This window comes from Protomyctophum parallelum (genome assembly GCF_964188405.1).
Source record: "Protomyctophum parallelum genome assembly, chromosome: 21".
Classification (NCBI taxonomy): domain Eukaryota; kingdom Metazoa; phylum Chordata; class Actinopteri; order Myctophiformes; family Myctophidae; genus Protomyctophum; species Protomyctophum parallelum.
In genome coordinates, this window is record NC_139713.1 from 37,352,433 (window position 1) to 37,369,449 (window position 17,017).

Genomic DNA, 17,017 nt, shown 5'->3' on the forward strand with positions numbered 1-17,017 from the left:
CAAACATGCAAGGAAGTGGAACCAGACGTCCACAGAGTGAGCTAAACCACACGGAAGACTGGAGCCACTGCATCACTGCACTGACCGACTGCTCTACAGGTGTTGCTGTTCACTGTGGCTTCACCCAAGAAGACTGGAGCCACTGCATCACTGCACTGACTGACTGCTCTGCAGGTGGTGCTGTTCACTGTGGCTTCACCCAACTGGAGCCACTGCATCACTGCACTGACCGACTGCTCTACAGGTGTTGCTGTTCACTGTGGCTTCACCCAAGAAGACTGGAGCCACTGCATCACTGCACTGACCGACTGCTCTACAGGTGTTGCTGTTCACTGTGGCTTCACCCAAGAAGACTGGAGCCACTGCATCACTGCACTGACCGACTGCTCTACAGGTGTTGCTGTTCACTGTGGCTTCACCCAACTGGAGCCACTGCATCACTGCACTGACCGACTGCTCTACAGGTGGTGCTGTTCACTGTGGCTTCACCCAAGAAGACAAATGGAATGGAACCTCTCTTTTGTCTACACTTAAAACCCTCTATACGTAGTAAACTTGAGTGGAGTTGGCTCTGTACTTAGTCCCCTCTTTGTTTCCCTATACACCAAGCCTAGGGCCCTATCTTGCGCAGCACCTTACCCATTATGCCTAAACGTAATATAGCCATTTCTTACAATTTTGAAAAACATTTTAAAATAGTGAAACCAGCTGATCTATACATCGACGTGTTGTGAGGTTGTAGATCGGCGTTTGGACTATTTTAAGTGAAAATAAGTAGTACAAAATGGCTAATAAGTTTAGGCATGAGGCGTATGAGGCACCGTGCAAGATAGGGCCCCGAATCTCTTTGCTGAAAATAGCCCATCTACAAGCTTGTGTTTGAGCTTGTAAATAATTATGCAACTTCCGGCAAATGTTGCCCCCAGTATATGGTTCAAGTGTTCAATTCCAGGTAGTGTTGTTCCTTTATATAATTATCATACTGCAGAGACACTTAACCAATTGAACCCCAGCATCTCTATCCCGGGGGGAACATTCTGCAAATATAGCAGATCTACAAGCTCACGTGCTGCATTGTGACACATTTTGAGGTTGTATATCGTCTTATCGGCTGTAAGAATGTGTCCAAGTACTGTTACAACACAGGTCTGTTTCACTAGGGGACGATGCTGTCACTGTACTGTATAGGCGTGTTGTCCAATTTGAATGTCAATGATTTGTAGCCCAGGCCCCCAAAGCAAAAGGAGGTTGATTTTTACCCTAGCACGAGTCCTTTGTTCACAAGCTGAACTATGTTTGAGTGAAGTATACTCGACAATTGTACATTGGAAATATTGGCAGGTTTTCTTTTCTGGCAGTGGAAGTTGGTAATAATTTTACGTTTCATTATATTGAAGCCAGTGATATAGTGTATATAAAAACAGGCTTCTATTATTGTTCAATCTATTACTTTTTTCACAATAATTACATATATTTCCTGCAAAATAAATGTTACACCAGGCCTATGACCCATGCTATAGCCACTTGTATAAAATTATCGTTTTCTTTCATTCTTTTCCACGGAAAAAATACTCTGATAAATTACCAAATATCAGCATTGTAGTGCCACTGGCATTTATTGGTGCTCATCTCTGGAGTATAAAATGAATCAATTGTATTGAAATTGAATGAACTGATTTTAAAAGTGATCTCTTGCGTTTCTGCTCTGCCTCCTATCTCTCTATCGTTGTGGGGAAAAAAATGACAAAAGTGGCCATTTTGGATTCAACTCGTTATTGCAGTAAAATGGGGTACAGAGTGAGAAATGAGATGTATATACAACAAGGAAGATTAACATAAACATTGACATGGTGTTATAGAAACGGGGTAACAGGTGTAATATTAAAATAATGAAGACATTGTAATCCTGGAACGTGTCAGTTATGACCAGGCTTGATTATATGATAAAGAGAAAAATATGAAATGAAACCTCACAAAGCAATATAATATACCATAAAAACTACCATTTACAGTGACAGATTCAGCCCTAGTGTTTAACCTAAGTCCAATGCAAAGTAGCGTGTCTTTTCCTTAAAAAAAATAGATGGCAACACTAAAAACATAAGACTGAAACTGCCTTGCACATAATATAATTTTGGGGAAGTAGCTGAAAAAAGATTGTTTGTTTGCAGATGATGTGACTATTGTTTAGAACACTCCAAGTCCTGTCATGACAAAATGTCCATATCTGAATGTCAACCTAGGATCTGAGGGCATCTCTAAAGTAACAAGTAAAAACAACAAGCTCATGAAAAAAGTAAAGTTGCCAATTAATAAAGAGTGATTTCCCAGTGAAAGCCTAGACTGAATTTCAACTTCCAAACGTATGGCGGTGCACACATGTAAAATCCTTAATATTAACACATCCAGATTTGAACACTCTCTGAGTTAAATGAATACCCCAGGAATTGACTGTCAACCTGTTAATTAGGGCCAAAGCAGATCAATCACGATGAGTAATTTTGATGCTGAAAATGCTCAATGTCATTTATCACTGGCAGTTCCTCAAACCCACAAAAACACACAAACCAAGTGTGATTATTTACACGTTAGCCTTCAAAAGTACACGAAAAATGGCAATGTCATGAGCATGGAGAGTGAAGCAAATATTATATACCTTTTAAATATTTGATCCCTCCCTTGATCCCACAAAAATGTCCCCACAGATATAAACATAATGTCGAAGAGTTTGGAGCTTTTAACCTCACTACATTTTCAATGTGACACACTTTTCAACACACACCAAATTTACTTTTTCATCAATTTTTTTAACAAAAACAAAAAAAACAAAACAAAACTGATACAACATATTCTAAAACACAAAATAACAACCAGTCTACATGTAAAAATATAACTTTTACATACACAATTTTAAAATAATGGTAAGTTTGCCATTTGTTGCATACAATTTACAAATGTCTGTGTTGAATTTGTTAGCAGTGAATTGGAGTGGATGGAACTCCATGGTCCCAATTTGTCCTGCACAGAATGCTGCACTATAGCCAGAGGGTGTCGCCACGACAACGAGAAAGAACAGTCGCGTGATGTGTCTGTCGAAATCACACTGAGGCGCCTGTCCAAAGTCCCCGCTATTTCAGTCTTTGAGAAAAATATTGAATTCCCCCAGACACACTCCTTTGACAAAGAAAGCAACAAAAAATGGCGCCCTCCTCATATATTGTATATACTTTTTTTTTGTACATTTATATATAGATCAATTTTTCAAATAGATTCTTTTTCCAGTTTCCATGCCTTCCCTTTGATTGGATAGGACTTAAACCACATCTAAAGGGCCGTCAACAGCAAACCTTTACTGCCAGACAGCGAAATTGTGTTTTTGATTTTTTTCTTCTTTTTTTTTTCAATAGACAGAGAAACCAGAACAGACAAAAAAAAGCAATAAGGGAAACAATTGTTCTTTGTTCTTGTTTTTGTGTTTGTTTTTTAAGAGAGAAAAGGAAAAAAAAAAGAATTACAATTTACAGCCACAAGTTGTACTGAAGACTACATTGGCTCACAGACAAGCCGATTCAAATATTGATAAAAAGCTGATAAGCTATAATACAATAGCAGACGCGTTGCTCGCTATATAAATGGGATTGTGATTTAGAACCAGGGGAGATGGTACAGTATATAGGTGACATGAGGGGTTGCTGGGTGGGGACAGAGATTGGGGGAGAGGGGTGGGTGGGAAGGGGATTGTTATTAAAACAACGGTCTCTCCAAGTGGTCAGAAACCAAAACACGCGGTCTACTTACATATAAGCATACAGTACATTAAATACAGTTTAGTTATTTTATTTTATTTTAATGTTTTTATTATCCAAAAAATACTTTTTTGTCCTTTTGAACTGTTTTTTTTTAAATTCCCAGGTCTGGTAAAAAACCTGACTGCATAGAACCTAATGACTAAGAACAGGTTTCCCTAATGTTGCATCCTATTAAAAGTCCAGGTAAATGTCTCCCACTGGGTTCTCAAAATGATATGAACTCTAAAAAGGCACGTTGGTAGAATTGTGAATGTTCAAATTGCATCTCTGGGGCTGCCTGTGGGTGAGCTGGGGGAAGATCAAGGCCAGGGTCATACCGTCTCTAGAATCTGTGGGTGAAGTATTGGGCGCATAAGGCTAGACTTTGGGGAAAGGGCTTGGGCTAGGTTTTGGGCCATAGTAGTGTGTGGCAGGGTTTATAAGGCTAGGTAAAGGCTAGGTACTGTACTGTTCTATGATGAGTTCAAATACAGGGCAGGATTATCCCGGGGCAAAGAGGGGCATGTGGGAAGTGTGTTTGTTGTAGGGGTGCAGCACTTGACAAAATGGTTAGGAAAAGAAAGGACGGGCTGCCGTAATGAAGTCTTAAGGGTGACGTTTGTTTCTTCTTTTGTCATGGACAAAGGAATGGGGTTGAGGACAGGGTTAGGGACAGGACGGGGGCTTACTGGTCGGAGGATCCTCAACAATAATCCAGGTAACGAGGGGAAAAGACAAGTAAAACACAGGAATGCATACATACATATACCGTATTACTGCTGCTTGGCCCCTAAGAAGTAATGCCCTACAGACAACTGATTGTTCCCTTGCTTCTAATTGCAGCTTTTGTCACCACTATTCTCTTTAGCATGTTTGTGTCCCTATTATGTAACGCCGGAGCGATGTTGGTCCATTTTAATCAACCTCTCCAATATCACACAAACACCATGTTTAAAATGTCGATGTTCTTGTACAGTTAGTTGCCAATGCTTCTGAAGTGCTTAGTCATGTCAACAGCTGACATTCAGGGAATGTGCTAAATGTGGGAAATAATTAATCTACGTCTACCCTTTCCTTTCTCTCATCTTGCCGTCAATCTGTGTACTCCGTCCGTCCACCCATCACTGGATCTCTTCAGCTTTCTCCCTACACATGTAAAATCCCAGCCTGGGCATCAGAGAAAATGTACGTTGACACTGTACATTTCTGCAAAGCACAAGACAGAAATATTGATTATTCTCTTGTGTGCAGTTGTGCACGTATGAACATATGTTCAGGAAATACCCGACTCGCATCTCACACTGATGAACATATCCGCGGTTTGCAGAAAAATACAAGGGCAACGTACTTCTCTCAGTCTGTAGTGATTGGGCCTACAGTCCACAACGTTAATTTAACTCTGAGAGTATAACACATGTATCCAAACGGACCGCTCTGTACACACTGAATGTCCTTCCAGACGGGCAGCGAAAGACACGCCTCGTAATTCCTTTTCAAAGAGAGACGCGCGTTTGTTTTGGACGCGCGGAGAAGTCGAGGGGTGACAACGCAAGTGTTTTCTTTGTGGGCGCGGTCCCGTGAAATTGTCGCACGCTTGTTTCGACCTGGGTCGTGTTGAGCTTCTTTTTTTTAATGTTACGCATCCCCCTAATGAGCTGGAGCAGACCTGGAGCAGACCTGGAGCAGGCCTGGAGCAGACCTGGAGCAGGCCTGGAGCAGGCCTGTTGTCGTAGGCGACAACGCCCGCGTCACATGCTCCCCGTAGGAAAGGACCTTTGCAGTTACAAATGGATATAATAACACTGATGATTTTACTGCACAGTGACAGAGAAAGGGGAGGAGCTACCGATGTCCAGGCAGCCATATCCCGGGTCTCTCTTTGCTCTGCAATGGTCCGTTAAATATTTCTATGCTATGAATGGCCGTGTTTGAGGATCGAATCATCGAAAGGTTAAATTTGACATCGACACATTTTCGTCAGTGTATAGCCCCATAGAAAAATCATCATCATCATCATTATCATCATCGTCATTGTCATCAGGGTCCCTCCCACCATAATTAGAAGTACACTTTTTCATTAGTGTGTGACCATTTCTTTTGTTTGTTTTATTTTGTTTCTGGAAAGTAATTATTTTCACCTTATATTTCAAACATTTTATTAAAATGCCCTGCCCCTCTAGAGTCACTAAGTGATTGATTGACCGAACGATTGATTGATTAGGCTATTTGAAGGATTGATTGGATTGATTAGCTGGTCGTCTGGGTAATTCTCTTCCTCCCCATAGATACACACACGGGTCACCTCGGAGTATCAGTGTCACCAGTCTTTCCTTATGCTTGGTTTGCATTACAGAGTCACCGCAAACTGCAAACATCTGTTGACAACAGCGCTGGCCGAAATACGTCAAAGTCAACGTGAGGAACAAAAAAAAAAAAAAGACAAAAAAAGAATACAAAACTGATATCCGGAATCGGGACACCCACAGTCTAGAACAGGAACTGAAAGGGAGTCTTCGTATGTGCGTGAACCACACTAGCAAGCTACTTCCTCATTATGTCCTGTTTGTTTGTTTGTTTGTTTTTGTATATATTTAATCTTCTTCCGGTTGGCGTTTCTTGTGTATCTGTCTGACTCCTACGCAAGAGAAGAGGCACAGCTTTGATCCAGAGTGTGGACAAACTGGACATAGATTGCCATTCAGTCAGAGACGGAGCGAAACACTCCGCAACACTGTGTTGCGTTTGTTTTTTAGTTTTTTTTTTACAACAACACTTAATGATATGTTTTGTACTGTTCTGTTATTCTGTCTCCTTCCCGCATCCAGTTGCATGTTGTTGTTGTTTTGTCAACTTTTTCTTTTCTTTTCTCATATATATTTATATATATTTATATATAGAGATTTTTTTTTGTTCCTTGAAAATGGGAATGGAAAATATAAACACAACAAAAACATTTAGAATGATTTGTTTTGTGTCATATGATAGAAAAAACGCTGCGTTCGATGGGGTGAATGGTAGCGAACACGTTGTCGAATCTGCCCGCGAAAAAGCATAGATTCCAACTTCAACTGCAGACGGAAAAAATGGAGATAGAAAACTGTAAGCAATTCTGAGTCTGATGTTTGATTTCCATTGACGATGAAGAATTTATGAAAATAATGCAAATTAATACGCTGATCTGATTGGTAAGGCAGAAGGGTCTGCGGTGTTCATGATTGGTCGGCTTGTCAAGTGTCAACAAGGGTTGTCGGGTTGTCACGGAAACGCCATCAGAGGAAGTGGTCGCTCATCATCTTGATGAACTCTGGCAGCTTGGACCTGGAGAGAGAAAGATAGAGAGACAGAGAGAGACAGAGAGAGAGACAGAGTAAAGATTGAATGGATTATCTACTGCAATGGTTCTCAAATGGACCTCCAATTCGGCCAAGAAACCCCTCTCAGGGTTTCAGACATTTAACCCATTTAGACCTGAGGTCGATTCTAAAAAATACCTTCTAATAAAATCTAACCTAAATTATTATTATTTATTTTTTTAGAGGTGGTTACTGATTATCAATTCACACAATCCATACAGTACAGTACATACCACCTGGTGTGGATGTCTGTCTGCAGCCCTAAAGTCACAACTGCTGCAACAACTGACATTTGTTCAAAGATTGTTGGACAATCACTTCAGAAACTAAACCTAAGGTTAGCAAGGAATATCACCTCTAATACTAACCATGTGTTGTATGGAGAATATAGGTTGCTACTTGCTACCTTCAGGAAGGAGATATGGTTTACCAGCATACAATAAGGTCAGACTAAAGAGGTCCTTTCTATGTCCACCAGTCGACTTTGAGGCTTAATCAGGAGTTGTAGTAGCCATGGGGTAATCTAGGCGGTGGACATTGCTCTTGTCTTCATGTCTTTATGTATGTAATATTTTGTTGTTTTTTGTGCTATGTCAAATGTGTGTGTGTGTATGTGTTCTGCATACTTGGCTGCTGGGTCGCAAGACAAATTCCAGTGTGAACTGACAATAAAATAAAGTACTATATCATATCATTTATCATGTCATACAAAAGGAACCAAATTAACCATGAAGGTCCATTTCACTCACTCACTCACTCACTCACTCACTCACTCACTCACACACTCACTCACTCACTCACACACACACACACACACGCACACACACACACACACACACGCACACACGAAGAAAGAAAGAAAGAAAGAAAGGGTAGAACACACTTTAAAGAACACTTATTTCCAATCTGTTGTTAGAATGTACCCATTGAGTGAAATGGAGTGATTATGTCCTGAAGGATTACATTTTTTGTTGTTGTTGTTGATGTTGTTGTTTGTTGCTAACACACGGTTTGTAAATCCAATATTACTTTCCATGATGGAGCCATGTTCTTTTCTCCACTATGTTCCTTGTTCAAAGGAACATCATAAATACAGTAACACCTGACTGCAAGGTGACATCTACTTAGTGGATTTGTAACGTCGAATGCATAGACTGTAAAAAATATGGACAAAGCGTTCCCCGGGTCTAACATGAACGTAAAATGAAGCCTGTAATAATATGCTAATTCCTGATGTAAGTCGCCATCTTTCTAGATCCGTTTGGTACCAGCTGGCCATTGGCTGGCTCCGTTTTGGACCAGCTGGTCATTGGCTGCCCAGACAACGAGGCGGGACTTCCCCCCTTCTTCTCTGTTGGTTTTTATTTTGACTCGAGTGGGAGGAGAAGACTCTTGAGTGGGAGGGGAATCCCGATCATAGACTGTAACGGTAGCCACGCCCCTCAGAACATACGCGACTTTATGGTCATTTGTTTAATTAATGGGACCATAATTTTCCAAAAAGAATATTATGACATTAGAAATGAGACTTTAAACTAGTGACTGGAAGAAGAAAGTATTCATGACCATGTTTATTAAGGTAATACAGTCTAGGTGAAGTTGGGCCAAAATACATGGGCCTCTATGGAGCTATGGGACTTTTTGGGTCCAGTCCAGCGCCACAACAGGCCATTATATGAACTACCGATTTCAAATGAGGCTTCACGAAATATCTGGCTGACTGCCCCCCTGGTCGAATGACAATTGTTTTTAGGTAGAGTTCTTAGATCAATTAACTCAGTGGTACTTTTCAACCAGTGGTCCGGGGGTTCCAGGAGGTCCCACCCAGTTAAATGATGGAGAGTTGGTAACCAAATGGACCCTTATAGATCTTTAACTCTTGAGATTGTAAAATTAAACAAAATGGACCCTTACGGGTCCATTTTGTTTCATTTTACGCCCTCAAGAGTTCAATTATTCTTAACCATCTGCATTACTTAATTCACAAGAAGTCTACACAATTAGAGAATGTAGAATAATTGTTATTTTGATCAACGTTTGCCTGATATCTCTCCTACTGGTAGCAACATCTTATCCAACAAAATATTCTTTCGTTTTTGGTCTGATAGGCTAAATGTCATAATTTGGTGGTCGGTGGCTCAAATGGGCCTTGGTATGAAGAGGGTCGAAAACCACTGAAATAACTCATTTATTTTCAAATTAGATGTTTCTTCCTTGGGAGGGCTGAGGGGGCCAGCTCACTCAATTCATCAATGAATGAATGAATTAACCAACCAACCACTGATGGGGTCCTATTACGAATCGAGGTACAACAGCAGATGGGTGTTACCATTTGGGGGTACGTGGGGGGGGATTTGTTTACATTTGTCCCATGGGGTTGGGGGTACGTGGGGGGGGTTTGTTTACATTTGTCCCATGGGGTTGGGGGTACGTGGGGGGGGTTTGTTTACATTTGTCCCATGGGGTTGGGGGGTCCGGCGGCGTCTCCTCCCATGGCGGCGGCAGCGGCATGGTGGGCGGCGGCCAGCGAGAGGGGCGTGCCATCCGCGCTCACCGTCACCTTCTCCTCCTCGCGGCGCTTCAGGCACGCTGCCTTGGGGTTCAGGTTACGCTCTGGAAAGACATGCACGCACACACACACACACACACACACACACACACACAAACACACACACACACACACACAAACGCACACACCAGCATGCACACACGCACACACACACGAATGCACGCACGCACGCACGCGCACGGCCGCACGCACAAGCACACACACACACACACACACACACACACACACACACACACACACACACACATACATACACGTGTCGTGTACAGTAGACACAAAATCATACATTTTCACACCCACGTTAAAAAGAAAATAATATAGGCCTACTGTTTTGTAATAATAATTTAATAAATAAAGAGTATAAAGATTTAATCTTTACATTGTAAATGCTATACTTGATCATTTCTTAGGTTTGGTGTTTACCTGTAAAATATCAGGGACCAAATGGACCTGTTATGTTTAGGTTCCATTTGTACACTCTTATGAGTTAAATTAACACTGAGATTCAGATGTCAGGTCATTTATAAAAATGATAAAATTCTGTATTGAATTGTATAGTAAATTGTTTCTACCGTATTTAATGGTTGCATTGAAAGAATGCTTTTAACAGAAACCTCAAGAGAAGTGTAGTTTTGTCATCGTAATAGATTCACATGATGAACATAACTAGTACAATGACATACTTTAATATAAAGTAAATACATTAACTGATGGAACACTACTGTATGTATTGTTTTATTCTAATAATGTTGATGTATAGGAACTAGTATTGAGAGCAACAGGTGGTACTGCCACCTACTGGAGGAAAATACACATTGCAAGTCTCCCTCAACAAGTAAATTGTTGATATACTATTTCATGCTTAACTTCATTATCGCAGTATTAATACCACTACTGTATTAATTTGAGTGCATACATTAATATAGTCTCACGTAGCCAGACAATCAGAGAAGTCTGAGGAAATCTAAATTCAACATATGAGCTACATGGGCTCATTTTGAGCCCATACGTTGAATTTAGACTTCACCAGACCTGTCCGATAGGCAGAGATCTCACATCTGATAAATATAATATGACTAAAAGGAATATTAATACTTTATCTGGCATTGTTAAAAATTGCATATTGCCAAATTATACTGAAAGTAACACAGAGATACTAGTTATGACCGTAGATTACAGTAGCACTTCTAACCTGTAACTTTGTTGCTCCGGCTCAGCCAGAGCAACTGTTCTGTTATAATAATCTATCATTATTTTATGGTGTGATATGATAAGTATAAAACCAGCTCATCAGAACAGGTTACTGATCCTCCACCAGGCTGTGGCTGCTATACTGACTACCTGGGTTTAGATAGAGATAGATACATAGATAGATAGATGCATAGATAGATATATTTTGTTGGATTTCATTGAAATCAGATAATAATAATGACAGAAATACTCCTAACCACTTAGTTTCTTCTCCAGGCTCAGATAAACAGCCACAGTCTAGTGAAGGACCGGTAACTTGTTCTGAATACCTGGGTTTATATTTGTTATACATTACAAGAATAATGTATTATAATCTAACCTACAACTTGCTCAATATAAGAGCAACAACCAGCAGGATTTATAACTGTATAAAGTACAGTAATGCTAATAATGCTAAGCTATAACTCACTGCTCTAGGTTCAGATGAACAGCCACAGCCTAGTGAAGGTTCAGTAGCTTATTCCGACTAGCAGGGTTTATACGAGTTTAGATTATAACAGTAAATTCTGATAGAAATCCTAACCTATAGGGCCCGGTTTATACTTCATTGCGCACCAGTGACCCGCGAGGAAACAGCAGATCTACATGGTGACAACACGCCGCGCTGCGATGCGCTGTCAGTTTGTAGAGCTGCCATTTTCGCCCTTGCGACGCCAGAGTGCGTTCAGTGCAATGAAGTGTAAATCGAGCCTAGCTCGCTGTTCTAGTCTCCGATTAGCTTGTCCTTATAACCTAGCTGGCTTTAAACTACCTCATAATCCTATATCCTAGCTGCAGGTTTAGAGACTCTAATCCCAACCTAGCTGCAGGTTTTAGAGACTATCTCAGATGATAATCATAATCCTAACCTCTAACTTGCTGCTCCAGGCTCAGTATAACAGCCACAGCCTGGTGGAGGATCAGTAACTTGGTCTGAGGTTTGTCACTCTTCAGGTGGAGTTGCACCATCCTGCCCAGCTCCTTGAAGGCCTCGTTGATGTCGCGCACGCGGAGGCGCTCGCGGGCGTTGTTGGCCATCCTCCGCTCCTTCTCGCGCTCCATCTTCTGCTCCGGGGAGAGGTCCTCGTCGTCGTTGTTGCTGCGGTGGCCAATGGATGTGCAACGGGTGGTGGGAGGGAGGCAGGGGAGGAGGCAGGGGAGGAGGCAGGGGAGGAGGCAGGGGAGGAGGCAGGGAGGGAGGCAGGGGAGGAGGCAGGGGAGGAGGCAGGGAGGGAGGCAGGGGAGGAGGCAGGGAGGGAGGCAGGGGAGGAGGCAGGGAGGGAGGCAGGGGAGGAGGCAGGGGAGGAGGCAGGGGAGGAGGCAGGGGAGGAGGCAGGGGAGGAGGCAGGGGAGGAGGCAGGGAGGGAGGCAGGGGAGGAGGCAGGGGAGGAGGCAGGGAGGGAGGCAGGGGAGGAGGCAGGGGAGGAGGCAGGGAGGGAGGCAGGGGAGGAGGCAGGGGAGGAGGCAGGGGAGGAGGCAGGGGAGGAGGCAGGGAGGGAGGCAGGGGAGGAGGCAGGGAGGGAGGCAGGGGAGGAGGCAGGGAGGGAGGCAGGGGAGGAGGCAGGGGAGGAGGCAGGGGAGGAGGCAGGGGAGGAGGCAGGGAGGGAGGCAGGGGAGGAGGCAGGGAGGGAGGCAGGGGAGGAGGCAGGGGAGGAGGCAGGAGAGGAGGCAGGGGAGGAGGCAGGGGAGGAGGCAGGGGAGGAGGCAGGGGAGGAGGCAGGGGAGGAGGCAGGGGAGGAGGCAGGGAAGGAGGCAGGGGAGGAGGCAGGGGAGGAGGCAGGGAAGGAGGCAGGGAGGGAGGCAGGGAGGGAGGCAGGGGAGGAGGCAGGGAGGGAGGCAGGGGAGGAGGCAGGGGAGGAGGCAGGGGAGGAGGCAGGGAAGGAGGCAGGGAGGGAGGCAGGGAGGGAGGCAGGGGAGGAGGCAGGGGAGGAGGCAGGGAAGGAGGCAGGGGAGGAGGCAGGGGAGGAGGCAGGGAGGGAGGCAGGGGAGGAGGCAGGGAAGGAGGCAGGGGAGGAGGCAGGGGAGGAGGCAGGGAGGGAGGCAGGGGAGGAGGCAGGGAAGGAGGCAGGGAGGGAGGCAGGGGAGGAGGCAGGGGAGGAGGCAGGGAGGGAGGCAGGGGAGGAGGCAGGGAGGGAGGCAGGGGAGGAGGCAGGGGAGGAGGCAGGGGAGGAGGCAGGGGAGGAGGCAGGGAGGGAGGCAGGGGAGGAGGCAGGGGAGGAGGCAGGGTGCGGTGGCATAGTGAGAGCAGGCGATAGAATGGTTGGTGGAGTAAGAGGATGAAAAGGACGAGAAGATGAGGAGAAACATGAGGAAGAGGAGAAAGAGGAGGAGGGAAAGAAGGGGAAGATGAACGGGAGAAAGAGAGAAGCGGATGTGAGGAGGAGGAGGAAGAGGAGGAGGAGAATGGGATGAGGAACAGGATGTGTGAGAGTGGCGAGGAAGAAGAGGAGGACACAGAACAGACAGAAAGGAGAGGAGGAGGACCAGGGGAGTTGAGGTTGAACGTTCATTTGCGTGGACACTGACACACTTTGTTTCCATAATATCGTTGCTGTCGTCGGTACAAGGTTCCTTCTAAGTTGTATCTCCAAATTCCAACTTTCTTTTTGTTTTCATAAACTAAAGCCCTACCTCACGGCACCAGTGTCGCGCGAAAATAGCAGAACTGCAAGCTCCGTTGTGAGCTTGTAGATCGGCTATCTTAAACGGTTTCCGAGGTTTCCACTTGACAACGCCGACAAACAGGTGTATAGGGTTATTAAGGTGGTTGCACGCTGGACGCGTTTTCGGAAAACAGACGGAAAAACGCAGCAAAAAATCCGAAAAACGCGTCCAGTGTGCAGGGTTCTTTTTCAACGTGACACAACTTCCGTCATCTCTACCATCATCCACTGTTGTCATGGTTACCTTCCCCACTAGCATCATCACCGTCATCGCTGATAACAACATAAAATCATTTTCTTGCTCGGCATCATCATCATCATCATCATTATCTATTGGCGTCATCATCGCACGTTTAAGTTCATCATCATCATGCAAAGATCTCTGCAAATGTTCTCTGGTTTGTTCCTAGGTGAGTAAAACCTGATTTGTGCTTATTTGGCACAGTGTGGTGCTGTTCTGAAAATAGCAGATCTACAGGCGCCGTGAGCCTGTAGATCTGCTGTTTTCGGTGCACGGCACCCGTGTGCAACTAAGTGTAAATCAGGGCTAAAAGGTGCATCCCTGATTCCCTGTGTTTCTTGTTTATTTGACGTTGGGCTCTACTAAACACAGACACAAACCCACAGAGAGGAGACAGAAACACACTTGATTTCGGCTTTTGTCAATAAAAATGACATAATTCTTGGTGGACATACAGTATTAGTTTAGTCTTCAGTTTGCAGATATTAATTTTTTATTTGTATTAATTCTTCCCCTTTGGGTGCCCAACAGTTGCCTGGGTCTTTGTGTCTGTGTCGTGAATGATTCATCATCTTGTTTATTGTCACTCCAACAAACACAGATATATTTAGGCTTATCCTACAGTGAATCCTGTCAATCCATCACTCACCAGAGAAGAGATATCTCAAATGTCGGTACAGATTCTAGATCCACGTTGCGAGTTTTGCCCCAAAAGAGACAAACAGAAACCAGGTGCTTTTGGTTGAAGCGAGCACCTGGGGGAGACCTAGATCTTAGCCTGGCCGGGCTGTGACTTCTGATCTACAGGGCCCCCCTCCGCCCCTCCCCTCCCCGGTAGGAAACTGCGGAGAAAACTGACGTCACCAAATTTAGAGCGGCGCGCCTCTGCACTGTCGCTGGACAGCGAAATACAAGGAAGTTGGATTCCAGGCGTTCATTTTTGAGCCGAATGTGAACAAAAATAGAAGCCTGGCTAAAGCTACCGAGGCTATGCGTGGAATCTTTGACCGACCTGTCCAGAGCTTTGAGGTCCTTCACGTCCGGCTTCTCCTTCTTGGGCTCCATGGCCTTGGCGTCCTGCAGCAGGTTCTCGTCCCCCTCGTCCTCCGACTTGATGTCCGAGCTCACCGAGGAGGTGCTCTGACCGTGGAGGCCTCCTGACAGCGCTGAGGAGCAGGAGGACATGACATGTGAGGAGGAGGTGCTCTGACCCTGTATAGGCCTCCTGACAGCGCTGAGGAGCAGGAGGACATGACATGTGAGGAGGAGGTGCTCTGACCCTGTATAGGCCTCCTGACAGCGCTGAGGAGCAGGAGGACATGACATGTGAGGAGGAGGTGCTCTGACCCTGTATAGGCCTCCTGACAGCGCTGAGGAGCAGGAGGACATGACATGTGAGGAGGAGGTGCTCTGACACTGTATATGCCTCCTGACAGCGCTGAGGAGGAGCAGGAGGACATGACATGTGAGGAGGAGGTGCTCTGACCCTGTATAGGCCTCCTGATTAAACCAAATTTCATTTTACACTCTCCAGTGTCGTGTCTGTTATCCAGATCTAATAGGGCTCCGTTTGGTTACCATCTCTCCATCATTTAGCTGGGGACCACCTGGAACCCCCTCGAGGACCACTGGTTGAAAACCCACTGCTATATAGGGTATAACACGGGTCTCGTGTCTCTCCAGCTTTTTATTGAACAGAAAATGCAGTCAGTCAGGATACAGATTGAGGACACATTGTCAAATGTCAGTAAATGTCATCACGTTGTGATCTACAAGCTCACAGCGTCGTGACGAGACTGTTTGAGATCTATTACTATTTAAAGGGCTAATTATACATTAATGAATGTCAATGCATGTGTCTGATCATGAATTGGTCGACTGAGGCCCAACAAAACACACATACACATACACACACAGACGGACGCACACACATGCACGCACGCACAGGCACGCAAAGCGCTGGCAGGCTTTAGCTCCAAAATGCCATTATGAATACTAAATACTGTAATGTCACTAATCATTTAGTAGCAGAACAACAACCTGCCACCTGAAGTTAATTAACTGCTGTTTTTGTACATTTTCTGGAAATGGCTTCATCCTCACAGGAGTTTCTACTTTATTATAACCCAAGAAAAGCTGCAATCCGGAAATTCTTTGTAATGAATAAGATTCTATTTGAATGGATCTGAATGAGTAAAGTAAGTTTAGGGAACAAATTGGTTCCAGAGCCATGAGGCCAGAGGCCTACAGTGGTGGAAAGTACATTTACTCAAGTACTGTACTTAAGTAACATTTGGAGGTACTTTTACTTTGGATCAAACCGAGATGCAGATTTCGTTCTTAACAGGCCTGAAAATTAAGATCTTACCCCCATGCCAAAGCGCCAGCGCTCGCCCAGCAGTCTGCTGTCACCCAGGCGGATGTGTGCACCCAGGCGTCTTGCTGGTAGTAGTAGGCTAACACTAGTAGCGGTAGTAATAGTAGTAGTAATAGTAATAGTAGTAATAGCAGTAATACTGTACTATTACTAGTAGTGGCAGTCACAGACAGGAAGACAGCAGAGCAGGAAGTAGAGTGAACGGCTGCAGGAAAGACCGATTCAGAGCAAAAACCACTAATGTGTATTTAACTGTGCTCTCTGCCAATAGCACTTTAATGCTACACATTATTTACAGTCTCTGCCCTGCAAATTACTGCAGTCATACACCACTTACTGTGTGTGTGTGTGTGTGTGTGTGTGTGTGTGTGTGTGTGTGTCTGTGTGTGTGTCTGTGTGTGTGCGTGCGTGCGTGCGTGCGTGCGTGCGTGCGTGCTTGCGAGAGAGAGAGAGAGAGAGAGAGAGAGAGAGAGAGAGAGAGAGAGTGTGTGTCCATCTGTCTCTGAGACGTGCACATAGTGTAATTTTAAGTGTGAGGTTGTCTGTGTGAGTTTGTGAGCGATACGTTAAGGGTTTTCTATGTAACTGTATGCACGTGTGTGTGTGTGTGTGTCTGGCATGTGCTAATGCGTATGTGTGTGTGTGTGTGTGTTCTCCCTTTCCCTCTTTACTGTTCTCAACACCTCATTACACACTTGGCGTGGGATCTGTGTGTGTGTGTGTGTGTGCGTGCGTGCGTGGGACGGTTCTAGCTCAAACTGGCTGCCAGGGAAGTGATTTCCAGGCCTTTAAACCC

General features: G+C 44.7%; 1 protein-coding gene across 1 annotated transcript in view; it reads right to left on the reverse strand.

Moving 5' to 3' along the window:
• tcf4 (transcription factor 4) overlaps positions 1-17,017 on the reverse strand; it is a 121,343-nt gene continuing 104,326 nt past the window's right edge. The window contains 5 exon segments of the mRNA XM_083793640.1: positions 1-6,246; positions 6,289-7,106; positions 9,592-9,754; positions 11,810-12,039; positions 14,857-15,010. Coding sequence (XP_083649766.1) covers positions 7,058-7,106; positions 9,592-9,754; positions 11,810-12,039; positions 14,857-15,010 — 596 coding nt within the window. The 3' untranslated portion in view covers positions 1-6,246; positions 6,289-7,057.